The following is a 15,048-nucleotide window of genomic DNA, read 5'->3' on the forward strand; positions in this document are numbered from 1 at the left end:
TGTCCTAAAAGCCGATGACAATCCTACAGACCTAAGATATGGACAAGCCCAGACATCACATAAGACTTGCGGCACCGGAGAAGAGGAAGCTGGCATGGGGAATTTAAAGTGTTTTCCCTTAGAGCATTACTCAATAGCTGCGGGAATATGATGAAAATGAAAACTCACTTAACTGAAGGAGAAAGGCGTGGGCTGCATCCTAATCAAGAATCTAAGCCACCGCATTCATGCGCAAGATCTGCCGGGCTCTTAGTAAACCAAGTTTATGGACTGGAAAGAATAAATAGTCCTTCAAGAATTCGTACAAAATTTAACAGCTCGAAATTTGACAAGAACAGAACTTAGTATTGATAGTTTTGCCATGGTTAACATTGTTAATGTATATGTCAATATGTTCAGTCAGGTTCTTTGCTCTCATTCAAAGATAAAAGAAAGGACACGGGGGTGAAAATGTGCACAAAAGGAAACTCAGGGTATTGGTTAAATTAAGAGAGCCATTATGGGGACCAGTGAGATGGTTCATCAGGCAAAATGCCTGCTGTTAAGTCTGACAGCCTCGAGACCCACATGAAGTTGGAAGAAAATGAGTTCCACAATACACTCACTCGTGCGTGCACACACACACACACACACACACACACACAAACACAAACACACACTCAGTCACACTCACAGTCAGACAAATAGGTGTAGACCGTCACTAATAAAACATGGTTTTCTTAAAACAGAGTTAACCCAGGCTCTAGCATTCCCACCAGTATTTATCCAAAGAAATGGAATCTGTAGAAGAGAATCCTTTGCACAGTTATGTCTGCTGCAGCACTGCTCAAAACAAACACAAGATGCAAACAACCTAAGGGCCCTTCAGAGATGACTCCATTGGTTGGGAGTGGCAGTGCAGACTTGTAATTCCAGCAGTTGGGAGGCTGATACTGGAGGGTGGAACCTGGCCTTCTCGGCAAGATGCTATCTCCAGGAAACCAAAACAACAAGCAGGACAAGGACAATTATAGAATCCTGTCATCTGCAACATCATGGATGGAGCTGGGGGTCATATTAAGTAACAGAAACAAGCAGAGAAGAAAAGCACCACATGCTCCCATCTCTATGGAGGATCTAAAACTGTTGATCTCACTCTTGTGCACAAACTAAACAGGACAGTATCACAGAATAGAATGGTGGTCAGAGGCTGGAGACGGTGCAGAGGTGGGCGGCAGAAAGAGCCATGAGGACCAAGTCACAGAATGCTAGAAATTAGTTCTGTGTCTTTCAAAGCTGGAAGCTTTGGAATATTTTCATCACAGAGATGTGGTGCTGAAAATACAGATATGCTGGACTTGTGCAGAATCACCCTGCGCTATCCCAGTAGTATGTGTGATTGTTATGCGTTGCTAAAGACGAACTGGGAAAGGTTGTCTGGTACCTTTTGATGGGATGCTGAGGCTCATCTCTATCCTGTCTAATACGGAGCCGTGCTCCCTGTGGATGGAGGGTCACCAGAGGAGAACATTTGTAAAACAGTTATTTGTTCCAGGCAAACCACAAGCACTCAGGATGGCCACAGACTTGCTTTTCCCACACGTGGTCTATGTTCTCCTGTGTGGCAGAATGCACCTGACTGCAGAAAAGGTGAAAGGTCAACTCCTCAGTCTGTAGCTCACCACTGCTCCTTTTCTACTCAAAACCAAAATGCCCTTTTAATTCGCTCTATCAATGGTGCCTTTTTTTCCTTTTTTAAAAAAAATCAAAACAAGACAAAAACCAGAGTTTTAGGTAAAACAGATGTAAAAATCAGAAAATAAAAGTGAATTAGAGTTAAAGCCACTATGAATATGTCTCTGTGGGGTTTTAAGAGGCCCAGAAACAAAAGCTTGCTTCCTCTTTTCTCAATACTCCCAACCCATCACCATTTATTTCTATTGTGTATCTATTAATGATACCAAAGTATGCCAGAATCTTAGTGACCACAGAAATGATAGGTCATAAATGCCAATGATGACATATTAAGGAATGTATTGGCCCATTCGAATAAATTCCATGCACACTGTGTTTTGGGGACCAACATGTCCATTTATTTTATAAAAAAGATAAACTGAGATACTATAGCTACTTGAATAGGAATGGTTCCAAAAGGCTCATGTGTTTGAATGCTTAGCCAATAGGGAATGGCACTATTTTGTTGGAGGAAGTGTGTCACTGTGGGAGTGGACTTTGAGGTCTCCTATGCTATGGCCAGTGTAACACACAGTCTACTTCTGCTGCCTGCTGATCAAGATGGAGAATTCTCGGCTCTTCTCCAGGACCAAGTCTGCCTGGGAATCACCATGCTTCCCACCATGATGATAACAGACTAAGCTTCCAAAACTATAAGCTGGCCCCAATTAAATGCTTTCCTTTGCAAAAGCTGCTGTGGTCATGATGACCCATCACAGCAATAAAAATAACTAAGACAGATACTATTAGTAAAGGACCAAGAAAGGAAGGGAGAACTCACAAAGGAATGTTTCAAAGCATACGTGTGGGGCATAGTAATGGCTCAGAGTCAGTGGGTGTTAACCTGCTGCCTTCTCCAGGCCAGAAGAACAAGTATCAGAAACTAGCAATTGAATGTTGGCAAGGGCCAGATATAAAATGCTGAACAGCTCAGAAGGACAGAAAAAAAGAAAAAAACAAAGTTAAACAACAGACCACCTCAAGGTGACACCCACAGGAGAAGTCTCGCTGTGTCCTCTCCAGCTATCTACCTTTGCTCCTTCTGTTGGACACATCAGAGACCAAGAACCCATGCCCATGAGCAAGAAGGATAGAGCATGCGGTGTGGAAGGAGGAACGAATGTGGACGGGAAGACAGGAGGGCCCTGGACCTTGGAAGGGGACCTCTAAGAACCGAATCAGGAACACAGCAATGTGTGTCAGGATGATGACCCCTCCCCAGCCACTCACTTGAAAGAGATCTAGGAGAACAGAAAACAGCGAAAGAGCCAAATGACAATCCGGTTCCTCCTTGGTATACTTACTTTTTCAGCTGATGCCCCAATCCAAACCGTTCTTTTGTCGAAATCTGAAAGACATCAACCGTGGGCACTGAAAAGGGGAGGGAGAGGGACACAGTTAAATACCGACTTGAGACTCATGCGCAAAACAACTGAGTTGTTACTGACGTCCATATGCAGTCGCACCCACATGTGAATGAAGGATGAACACTGTTCTTCGAAACATAGTTTAAGTTACATAAGTGTGAAATATAAGATTATTGCAGGTTGCATATTAATGTAAACATCTGTCTGTGTTGATATTTAGTACTTGGGAATATGAAGAAGAAACTCAAAATAAGCAATAGTTTAAGTAACCACACTTTGGACAGTTCAGGTAACATTCTTAAACTGTAGGTGAAACAAGTTAATATATAATATTATTTTTAAACATCAGGAAATAAAGATAAAGCGCAGATTTTTTTTACTCTTCATTTTCTTGATGTCCATATTTTATCATAAACATGTATGCATGGATATATGTGTTATCTATACTACACATGTTACACACACAAAATTAAATAATTCTCAAAATTAGTGACTTACCTTAAATAGTTATCTAAAGGAGTGAAATGATTATTTGATTTTAAATATTGTAAATTTAAAATGTTAACTTGATGAATCAAAAAGAAGGGTGAAAATAGTCAACAAAAGATAGAGGGCATTCAAATAGAAATATGTATCAAAGGTGTGAATCTGAATTAGCCATGTATACACGTATGTAAAACTATGAGTCCAAACTACTCAGGGAGGAGACAATGCTAGGGAAGAAGCTGTGCACACAAGAGTACTCAGGCATCCATCAAGGAAGGCTGAGGTAGGACCACCCAGAGGGTGGAGTCTTCAGAACACTACCCAACCAAACACTCATAAAAAGCTTTTTTTTAAAGTGAAACAACAAACTACCATTTAAGATGCAGAGTTGACCCTTCATCCTGTCTAAGCCGGATGCCCGAGCTTAGGGAAATGCTAGGGCAGTGAGGCTGGAGTGGGAAGGTGAGAGGGTGAGGGAGGGGGTGGTGTAATCACCCTCATAGAAGCAGGGGGTAGAGGGTATAGGACTGGGGTTCATGGAGGGGAAAGAGGGAAGGGCGATAGCACTTGAAATGTGAATAAATAAAACAATTAAAAAGATGCAGAGTTAAGATGAGTACTCAGAACTGGTCACAGGGCATTCAGCACAATGAGGCCACAGTAAACAGTGGTTTCTATGTGAAGTGATGGCCCCACAATCCTGTCCTCGTGGGTTGTAAGAGAGGAGAGAAAAACTGAAAGGAGCAGAGAACACTCTAATAATAAAATCTGGCAGTCAAGAAAACACTGCCCTACAGGAGCAGCTGAGAGGGAATTTGAGGTCAAGGGTTTTGTTTAATTTTCCAGATTGGGGAAAAAAAGTTTCTTGGTGAGAACTTTTTGAGAGGAAAAAAAATTTTTTTTCTGGAATAGGGCAGAAAAGAATTAGAGTTGTGTAATTATGTAAAAGTGGAGGGGAACTCGTGCACAAATCGTAAGGTGACACCACCATGAGCACCCTATGTGCCGGAACAGCAAGGGTTGGGATGCTCAGTCACATACATTTCACAGCTGTTAATCCAGGCTGCCCTTCTCAGGATAGGTGCAAGCCAGTCAGTCCCCAGACACCCACCAGGTCCATCCAAAAGACGTTCTAACCCTTCTGTAAAAGGGACGGATACTGTGGTCATCACTCTCGTGTGTCCCAACCAAGAATTCGTTGCATTAACAAAAATCATGAAAATTTTATGCAATATTTTCTTTTAAAAAAATAGGGTTTTTTAAAAAAGGAGCTAGAGAGATGGCTCAACAAATAGATGAGTTGACTGTCCCAGCAGAGGATACAGGTTCTGTAGCTCCTCCTGCAGGACATTAGATGTTCTCTTCCGGCCTCAAGTATACCAGATAGACACTCGCATACACACACACACACACACACACACACACACACACACACACACACACACGAGAGAGAGAGAGAGAGAGAGAGAGAGAGAGAGAGAGAGAGAGAGAGAGAGAGAGAGTCCACAGACATAAAAGCCAACAAAAAAGGAATATGTTGTATTCTTCCCCGAGACTTAAAACATAAACTGTTCTCATGGGCTAAAACAAAAAAGTGACTAAGAAGAGAGGAGAGAGAAAACCAAAGGGCCTTAGCCTACTCTTAAGGTATAACAAAATCCAAAGACACTGGAAAATTAAAACCCTCCAAGGAAGAAAGTATATGAGATACATACAGAAGGGAAATGGTAATATTTTGCAATGATGTTTATCCAGCATATATTATAGGTAATTCTAAAAACTAACAAAAATTTTAAGATTTAGTCAGTGCATGAAAGACTAGACAATGTGTCCATACTTTATCAAAAAGATTAATTTCTAAGGAAACTAAAATAACAAATACTGACTCACTTAGTCAGTAGCAATACAATCTAAATGACCTAAAAACTAAGAGTACACCAAAACAGCTCATAAAATGCTACTTTAAAAATATTCCAAAGCTCAAGTGATAAAAATGACTAATACTGTTAAAGGGAATGTAATTAACCATAAGTAATTCTCTTTAATGAAATAATATAAACATGTCAAGGAAACAGCATGGAGGGTGCAGAGAAACTCAGCACTATCTCTAGTTTTTAGTAACTCTAAAAGCATTTTATGTAAAATGTTAACGATGTTTTAAAAACTTAATAACGTCCCAAAAACAGTAATAATGAGTTAAAAATTATTCTGAACTATAAAGTGTGAGTGAGCCAGGACCACCTAAAATAGTATGTTTCATCAAAAACAAAAGCAAGGCAAAGGAAGCCACAACTCAAAGACCGAGGAGGTGGGAGTGGGCCTGTGGGTGGAGCAGTACAGTGGGCAAAGGGGAGGGTGAAGAGAAGGCATGGGAGGGGGGGTTGTTCAGGGGTAATCAGAAAGGGGAATATCATTTGAAACGCAAACAAATAAAGTGATTAGTTAAAAAAGAAAAAGCAATTGTGTCAAATATCCTCTTATGAGAAAAGTGGGTCTCCACCACTGTGGAGTGCTCTTTCCTAAACAGAATTTCTGTAGCTCGGGAAACATGACCAAAAATTGGGTGGGAAGAATGCAAGAGAGAGACACTGGGGAAGTGTGCTGTGAGTCTGCAGGACATGGCATGGCACTGAACACAGCTTTGCTTAGTTGCAAAGGATCCACAAGCCATGGACCATGTTCAGGAGGCCTTAACCCTTAGAGTGTCTACAGCAGGGGTCATGGCCCCTTTGGAGGTCAAATGATCCTTTTGCACAAGGGTCACCTGAGACCATCTTTATATCATATACTTAATTATAATTCAGAACAGTAGCAAAATTACAGTTATAAAGTAGTAACATAAACAGTGTAGTATTCGGGTTACCACGATATGAGGAACTGTATTAAGGGGTCACAGCACTAGGGAAGGTTGAGAACCATTTGCCTACAGGCAAGTTAATGTTCTCTTCTGTTGTATAGCCACTGATAAGTTGTCTGTGTTCTAGTAAACACTACCTTCATGCTCATCCAAGGAACCATAATTGAACTCAGTGGGACACACACATGTTCATATACACTCGCACACACACACACACACACACACACACACACACACCATCAACATTGGAGGAATTCGTTGTGCAAACAAAAGGCTTCAGCATAAGAGGAAAGGAGTAAGAAAGACAGTGGATGGGGTGGGGGGAATTAAAAAAAAAGGTGAAACTGTCAAAAACCAAACACTTTGTAAAAAACTTGTCTACCCTTCTGGGGAGTAAAAACTTCACATGGTGGGAAAAGAAATAAAAATTATCTACTCTCCCAGATTCCACACAAGGTGGAATTCAAGGCGCAAAAGAAATAGAAAATTGACAGAAAGAGAGATGTATGTTCACATTAAAATAATAAAGTTAATAAAATGTTCTTGTTTCATATAATTTTGTTTGGCAAATGAAGGCTGCATAAAATAAGTGGAAATTATTCTAACACTCCGATCAGGCAAACACAGGTGTAGAGATTGTAGTAGTGAGCTATTTAAACAAAAGAGCTTGCTAAGGGCAGTTGTTCAAAGTTTCCAACAGATGAGGGCTCATGCCTTTAATCAGGAACTGGCCTTACAGATCACCAGTTCTCAGTAATGCATATTACTCTAACAAGCATAGTCACGGTTAAAGCATACACAATGAAAATTATCCTTATCTTTAATTTCAAACTGTAAAACAGGTGTCCAGTTTCTTCTATTCTTTTAAGTCACAGTCAGATTAGCCCCAACTAAACACTGTACTTCAAATTAGTGCTAGTCACACATTCCTAGAACACAAGAGGAAATGCTTTTCAAAAAGAACTGCTAAGTAGATCAGTCTAAATCTTGGGTTAGACACATATTTTTACAAGTTCTTTTTACTATAAATGTTGATACCTTAAAGACAAACTACGAAACACCCCTCAGGAAACACCATCTCATTCATACCACACTCCTACCTCCTGAGGCTGAGGGATCATCTCAGAAGAGTGGGCAGAAAGATTCTAACAGCCAGAGCTAGTGGTCAAACACAGCAATATGGTGTTTCCTGGACATTGTAGGTCTAAAATTCACAGCAGCTGTGACTAATTACATGGGCTCAGTCCAGCCAAAATACCGTAACAGGTGGAAGAAACACACTTTGCCTTCCACCCCAGAAGCTAATGGCCAATGGTGGCTACTGTTACAGGAAGTGGGAATGGGAGTTTTCTTCGGAATTCAGAGACTACTTAAGCTCCAGTAGATGGCCCTCAACTAGCAGCTAGTTATAGCACTGAAATACTTCCAAGGGTTTATAAAATAGAGGTTCAGGGTGTGAGGGGGGGTAGGAGAAAGAGGGGAATGGGAGGGAGGGGGAGAGAGAGAGAGGGAGGGAGAGAAGGAGGGAGGGGGCAAGGAGATGAGAGAGGGGGTAGAAGGAAAGAAAGGGAGAGAGAGAATGCCTGTGTCCTTCATCACGGAGGGATGGAGGAAGGAATTAGAAGAAAGTAGATTTGATCAAAGCACATTGAATGCATGTAAAAATTCTGAAAAAAATAATATAAATTATTGTCAACAGCATAAAACTGCCTTCTAAATAAAATTTAATACAAAAGGATTTTCCCATCACCTTATCTGTTTGCAATAATCAAAACTGTAAGCTAGGACAAACCCTAATTCTTGTCCTGGAAAAATTAGTTGTCTCCTTGCAATCACAGTATCTCGGCATCTACTCATATGTATGCATCATGGTCCATTTTAAATCAAATTCTCCCCAAGTTTTCAACAAGAAAGTAGTAACTACTGGAGGAATTTACAACTAACATATGGAAGTAAAAATACTGAACAACCTACAATTTAACTAGTGTGTTAGAGAATTATGAGAAAAGCATACAAACCACAGCTAAATGGAGTAATATAAGAAAGTTGAAGAAAATTTTACTATTAAAAAACAAACAAGTCTGAGCTAAGTTCCAGGGACCTGCTTGCTGGCCCCAAATGTTCACCCTGCAAGTCATAAACGCATCTCATACAAGGGTCAAATGAACCACGTACAGATATTAAGTTCTTGAAGACTGGCCATAAAGAGCCCGATCAGCCTGGCAGGGTTTCTACCCTCATGAGGCTGTGTGTTCCTCCCCTGTCCTACCTGTATTGAGTTGATAGCATAACATCACCCATGAATAAAGATATATGAAGAAATTTCTAAGACCTTGTAAGAAAACTCCAAGTAAGTAAGACCACAGTCTTGTAATCTCTGTTCCTCCATTAGAGCGGCTGATCCTGGGATGTGTTTTCAGGCTTCTCCCAGAACATGTCCTTAGACCATACATCATCTTACCCCTTATCATCATTCAGCATAATGGTTCTGAGCCCCAGTTGTCCTTGTGACTATATACAGTCTCAACTAATCTGACCTTGCCCTCCTGACTGTATGCAACATGATCACGTGAGCTTTGCTGACATGACCTTGCTTAACCCTCAGAATACAAATTGTCTAATACCCTGAATAAAGTTGGCTATATCAGGAGACCTATCTTCCAGGTGCACACTGCCAAACAGAGGGGCAACAAGTCACAATCTTCTGGAGACCCGAAGTGAGAATCTGGGGCAAACCCCAGTAAACCTGGTAGGGGCTCAGAATGAGGTGTCTCCTCTTTGGTACTGCTCCATCAGTGCAATGCACAGATTACTTCTCAGAGGTTACATGAGTCATATTCAAATGGTGGGATTGTAGGACACATGTCTAAGTTAGTAGACTGTCTTAGTACAGTCTACGGAGGGTCTGTGAGCTATTAGCAAGAGCTGGGCATGGCTAGAGAGTGTAAGGATGTGAAGCCAAGGCTGGTACAGGGTGTGGAGGGAGCAGGGTGTGATAGCAAACACTCCACAGCCCAGCTTCCCAGCTGTCAGAATGTGACTATGGCACTGTTTCCCCTCCAACTCTTATTAGAAGAGAAAAAAAAATAAAAACGTACCAAACACACTAAGTTGTGAAGAGCATGTCGGCTAAGAGAATGGATCTTGGACAATTACTAACTGATGATCTCCTTTAATATTCAAAATGTTAGAGACTCGATAAGGAAAACAAAACAAAAACCCAGATGGTCCACAGGGTAATTAATACTGTGGGGTCAGTTAATAACACAGAAAAAATGACAATGTAGTGTGGTCATTCAGTTCAACATTGAGTTATATACTAAATCCATAGGCATAGTAGGTGACAGTCTGGCAAAAACACAAGTTCTTGGATATGAGGAATAAAAGAATGATAGAAATGATGCATTATATGAAAGACAATAGAGTTCCCTGTGATCAATACACATGTCAGGATTACATGAACAAGACTTCATCTCATAAGGCTGGTGCTTCAGTGAAATTACATAACTCAATTTTATTCCTAATTTAAATATATTTAAAAGGTCAGACTGTTGCCCTTGAACCACTGTCAGGATAAATTAAGCAGGCATACCTTGTGTCAAAAAACATGCTTTTTTGGACCTTGTCCATCATGGTAAAAGAAGCCCAAAGACCTGGACATGTCAAGGGTGAGGCAGACTCTGATCACCAACATTGGTGCCAGCCAGATGATTAATTGTTAGTCATTAATGCAGCATGTCATCTTTCTGACTTAATGAGACCTTTAAACTCACCAGCTTCATATTCCACCTGACTGAAAACCAGTAGGTTGGGGAGCACTTCAGTGAAACCCAAGTGAACCCAATAAAAGCCCATGAGGAAGAAAGTCTTGGGGTGACCACAGTAGGAAGTAACTAGATAAATTTAAGAGATAAAATTGGAGTATAGTGTGAGTGTGTGTGTGTGTGTGTGTGCGCGCGTACCTGTGTGTGCGTGTGCATGTGTGTGTATATTGGTAGGAAGACATTGTAGCCCTTTGATGCATCTGGGCCAAAGTTGCTTATAGTAGAATACCTTGTTTATAATAACTATCAGTTGAACAGAAACACACTATCCCAGAGGAATCCAAAGAGCAAACATGCTTCCTTGACCTCCACTTGTTATGGTTTTCTAAGTAAATTCTCTGGGAATCATGGGTGGGATAAACAGGGAAATGAAACAACCAAGTCTAAGGTCAGTCCAACACATCTGTCCTGAGCCACGACTGTGCTCAAAGCCTCTGACACCTCATTTTGTTCGCCTTACAGAAACTGTTCAAGCCTCTTCAGTTCAGCATTATCTGGGAAATTTCCATAATTATATAGATGATCAATCATCACGCTTCACAAAGAAGGACCCACACAGTTTTCAACATGCTTAACAAGTTCTGAATTATCAAATAAACATCCATTTTGCACAGTTCATAGTTTAGCTTTGAAACAACAGAAAAACAACACTAACCTGGGCCATTTAAATACTGTGTGAGGGAACAGTGTAGTCGGACAATAATGGGTTCTGTTCGAATCACTTCCCAGGCCACAGCAATCTCCTCCTGCACAAATATATTAGAAGGATAAGTCTGGCTTCTTTTAAACCTCAAAATTAAAAAAAAAAAAAAAAAGCACCCAAACGTTACATTTAAGTTTATAAACGTCTACAAATTATTTCAAAAAACATTTTGTGAAAAGAAGGCCAAAACACTCATTAATTTTGCCTTTATGTGTAACAATAAAAATGAGAACTTATATGATGAAGTGCTATAATTAAAACAGACATTTTACAATATACGGAAAAACAATGAGAAAGACACAGATACATTATCTCAGCTCCATTGATCAGTCTTCATAAATCACTTTAACAGCAGCACTATGAAATGGTGCTACAAAATAATCCAAAACTGAGTTTCTTTCAATAAAGATAAATGGAGAGTAAGTGTACCAGTCATATTGTAGAAACTGATACTTACATCCAGAAAGCTGACATCGATGTGCAGATCAATATCAACATCATCGATAGCTCCATATTCCCTGAAAGCGAAGATGAACATGAATACTTTTATTTTCCTTAATACTTTGTACATGATTGGTTATCTTAACAGTGTAGTCACTAATTCTGATTGTTGGCTTTTAAGATCAGAAGTAACCTTGGATATGAGTAAACTAATTCAGTTTACTCCTATTGCTCTCTTTCTTGACCTATTAATACTACAGTACACCACACACACACACACACACACACACACACACACACACACACACACACACACATACACACATACATACATTCAAGACATTCATGGTACCAAAAAGTCCTATTTCCCTGAGTCACAGTCATTTCCCCTATGGGGCTGCTCCAATACCACCAACCACTCAGAGAAAAAGGAGCTGAACTTAACTGAAAAAAGCAGTTTCAGATATAAGGAGGAAAGAGGGACACACAATAAAATAATAATGGACACTTCTACCTCCAACACAGGTGGCTTTGGAACTGGTCTATGTTCTGTTTCTCACACAGTGCTGTATTAAGAGTATCAGTAGTCCTGAGTCTGACATGGTGACAGGTAACAAAGTAGTGACAGGGTGACCCACATGGAGGCATGAGAGCCAATTCAGTTTGGGATTGTCTTGTTCTACCATCTCCCTTTTTTAATGCACATGCTAATCTGGCACTTGGCCGGTGAGCTGTATCCCTGGGTGATAAGAAATCATTATGAAAAGCAACTTTTATACAGCACATATTTTAATTTAATGAAATTAAATTTCCCTCTGAGTGGTCGGTGACATTAGCGTAGTAGTCACATGGGGAGAATATTGTGACTCAAGGAACTGGCACAATGTGGTACCATGAACCAAGGAACTCTTGAATTATGTATGGAAGCATGTATGAGTATGTAAATGTGTGAGTGAAAATAAAGAGCAACAGTTTTAGTGTTCTTCACGTATGTGTCTATATGTTTTCTATGTTCATGCAATTATTCTGAAGTTACAAATTATAGATAGAGGTCAGGGACAAAATATGAAAATAACCAAAACTATAGAATTAATATACAATATCTAAATCTGGCTCATAACTGGTAGAAAATTTCCTTGGGAAACACTTGGATGCATTTGATGCTTTTGCACCATACAGACAGAATATTTCCTCAGAAAGAAATTTCCGCATACCTGTGTTCTCATAACAATGATTTCTGTGATTATGAAGTCAAACGCATGGAATGACATATTTGAGAGTCTTGACATTTATTTAACTGCTATTTAAGGGATTAGAATTACTTGGGATTACAATGGCTGATCTATCAAGGTTACTACTTCCATTTTCTTCTTCATCACCACACCTCCTGTTCCTCTCCCCTTTACAATCCCATTAGTAGAGTACCTGACTTTGTCTTAGCTTGAAGACCGTGGTTAAGAGTTAGGAAGGAGAGATACAGACATACACAAAGCCGTAACCCACCAAAGATTCTCTGTAAGTAGCTTAAAGAATCCACTAGAAAAGACTGATCAGCAGGTGGTATGCTTAATTGAGATACATGGTCACATATATCTGTCTGGGTCACCATGGCACAGTACAAGTGAACGATAAGGAGGTGACAAGAACTGCTGTCCAGGCACCTCTCTGACAGTGTTACACTGCTGTGTGTTTGTATGCCATCATCCAGAGTCCACAAAGGACACCATGCATGTGCTGATGCCCTTTTTACATAATGTTGCTGATGCCATGTTTTCCACCGAGAGAGCGATTATAGTTTGTCCAGATGGAATGACCTAGTTATCAAGACCTCTTTTGTGCCTGAATAACTTTCCACGGGTCTTGACAACAGAGGGAGAGTAAAGGAGGGAGAGAGGGAAGAAGGAAGGATGGATGGAGGGAGGGAGGGAGGGAGGGAGGGAGGGAGGGAGGGAGGAGGGAGGGAGGGAGGGAGGGAGGAGGGAGGGAGGGAGAGATAGAGGCAGCCCCATGTCAAGCAAGGGCAGAGAGATGAGCACAGCTCCATTCCTGCCGCTGTGCCCTTCTTTGCATGACTCTGCTCAGCAGCCTTCAATGACAGACTATAAAGTGTAATGAGAGATAAGCTGCTCCCCAGAAAAGAAATACTCCCAAGACATTCAAACATATATTAACACGTCTTTAATGTGTACACTATACTGAATACTGGAGTATGCTGGTTTTTCTTTCTCCACACACCCCAGTTTGTTAATTATGCTGTTATAGCAACTTGATTCAAATTATCTGTGACCATATTTATTATAAAACATTTTAGATATCTAATTTTCACTTACTATCAAAAACTATCTGCTTTTATATAGACAATTCTACCACATGTTCTTGAAAACTAAATGTTTACTGTTATTTAACTGTTTCTCCTTTCAACCAAGGGGCAGTGCTGTTTTGAGATACTCTGGAAGAAGCACACACTTTCCTGTGGCATCTGAAACTCCACAGCTCACGGGTCTATCCCGGTGTGTGCTTCTGCCCAGTGTGGGAGAGATGTTTGTGAGTGGGCCAAGGAGTATGCACACTTAGCCACTGGGAAGAAAGCCTGGGAAGATCAAAGCGTTTCTAAGTCTGCTATCCAACACGACTATGAACTTCTCCAAAAGACAAGCTGAAAAGACTGTAGATGGAGATGAGAGAGAAATATGAACTTCTTTGACACAGTAGTGCATTCATAAGATGAAAAGAACAGAAAGTTGCTGTGATTCTGTGGTCATCTTTACAAAATAATCCTTGGTTTGGCTTGAATGAAGTCCAGGCTTTGAGAGCACAGGCAGGCCTGCAAAGTCTGAGCTACTGAAGCTTACATCTCAGTTACATGTGTGTGTCTGGAAAACATTTCCCCCTTCAGTTTCTGTGCACCATGGACATCCTCTCATTGAATCAATACGCTAGATAGTATGCTAGAAACCTGCAGGTCAAGATCTTCGTTTGCTGAATCACAGACTTCTGTGTAGGTTCGGCTCGTGGTGAAAAAAAAAAACACTTAAGACCTCAATGGCTCAACTCTAGTGAGTTAATAACTTACTCTGCATGGCACGGGGTAGTCATTGTCAACACTGAGGTACCAATGGGGACAAAGTACAGAAGACACAGATACTCATACTGCAGCGTGTCTATGAGTAATTCACTGGCAAGAATGACTGCATGTGTATGCCTAGGACCTAAGGTGTCAAAGGCAATCTAATCATGTGACAGGAAGGGAAGCTGTTAAAGAAAAGGAAGCAGTTCCTAGGAAAGAGGTAAACAGAAAGTTAAAGGACCAGAAGAACGAAAGTAGACATACTGAGTTATGCCATGTTTTTTTGTTCAGTTTGTTGTTGTTTCTTTTCTTTTAGAAGAAAGGTTTGCCGGTAATCAGTGTAATGCTGTCCATTGGTTCCTCTAATCAAATCCTCAGAATACTCTGGTTCTCCGAATATTAAATCGGAGAGCCTTATTCCGGCAGCCTCTTGGTAAAGGGAGATTAAAATTCGCAACCTACAAGTACCTGCGAACATCCATAATGAGTCAGGCATTAGCTACAATAAGAGGCTGAGGAGGCGCTGGAAAAATGCCGATTTTTTTTTTGAAAGACGTCATCATTATAAACGAAAGGCCAGTTATCTGGGA

The 15,048-nt window shown here is 40.6% G+C and overlaps 1 protein-coding gene across 1 annotated transcript in view; it reads right to left on the minus strand.

Annotated features, from left to right (window-relative positions):
* Positions 1-15,048, minus strand: part of PARP8 (poly(ADP-ribose) polymerase family member 8) — a 166,492-nt gene that overhangs the window by 43,916 nt on the left and 107,528 nt on the right. Inside the window, exons 9-11 of the mRNA XM_080933512.1 lie at positions 11,408-11,468; positions 10,903-10,993; positions 3,018-3,084 (exon numbers count right to left, since the gene is read on the minus strand). Of these exons, the coding sequence (XP_080789638.1) occupies positions 3,018-3,084; positions 10,903-10,993; positions 11,408-11,468 (219 nt within the window). The remainder of the gene's footprint in view (positions 1-3,017; positions 3,085-10,902; positions 10,994-11,407; positions 11,469-15,048) is intronic.

Source organism: Micromys minutus, assembly GCF_963924665.1.
Source record: "Micromys minutus genome assembly, chromosome: 20".
NCBI classification, from domain to species: domain Eukaryota; kingdom Metazoa; phylum Chordata; class Mammalia; order Rodentia; family Muridae; genus Micromys; species Micromys minutus.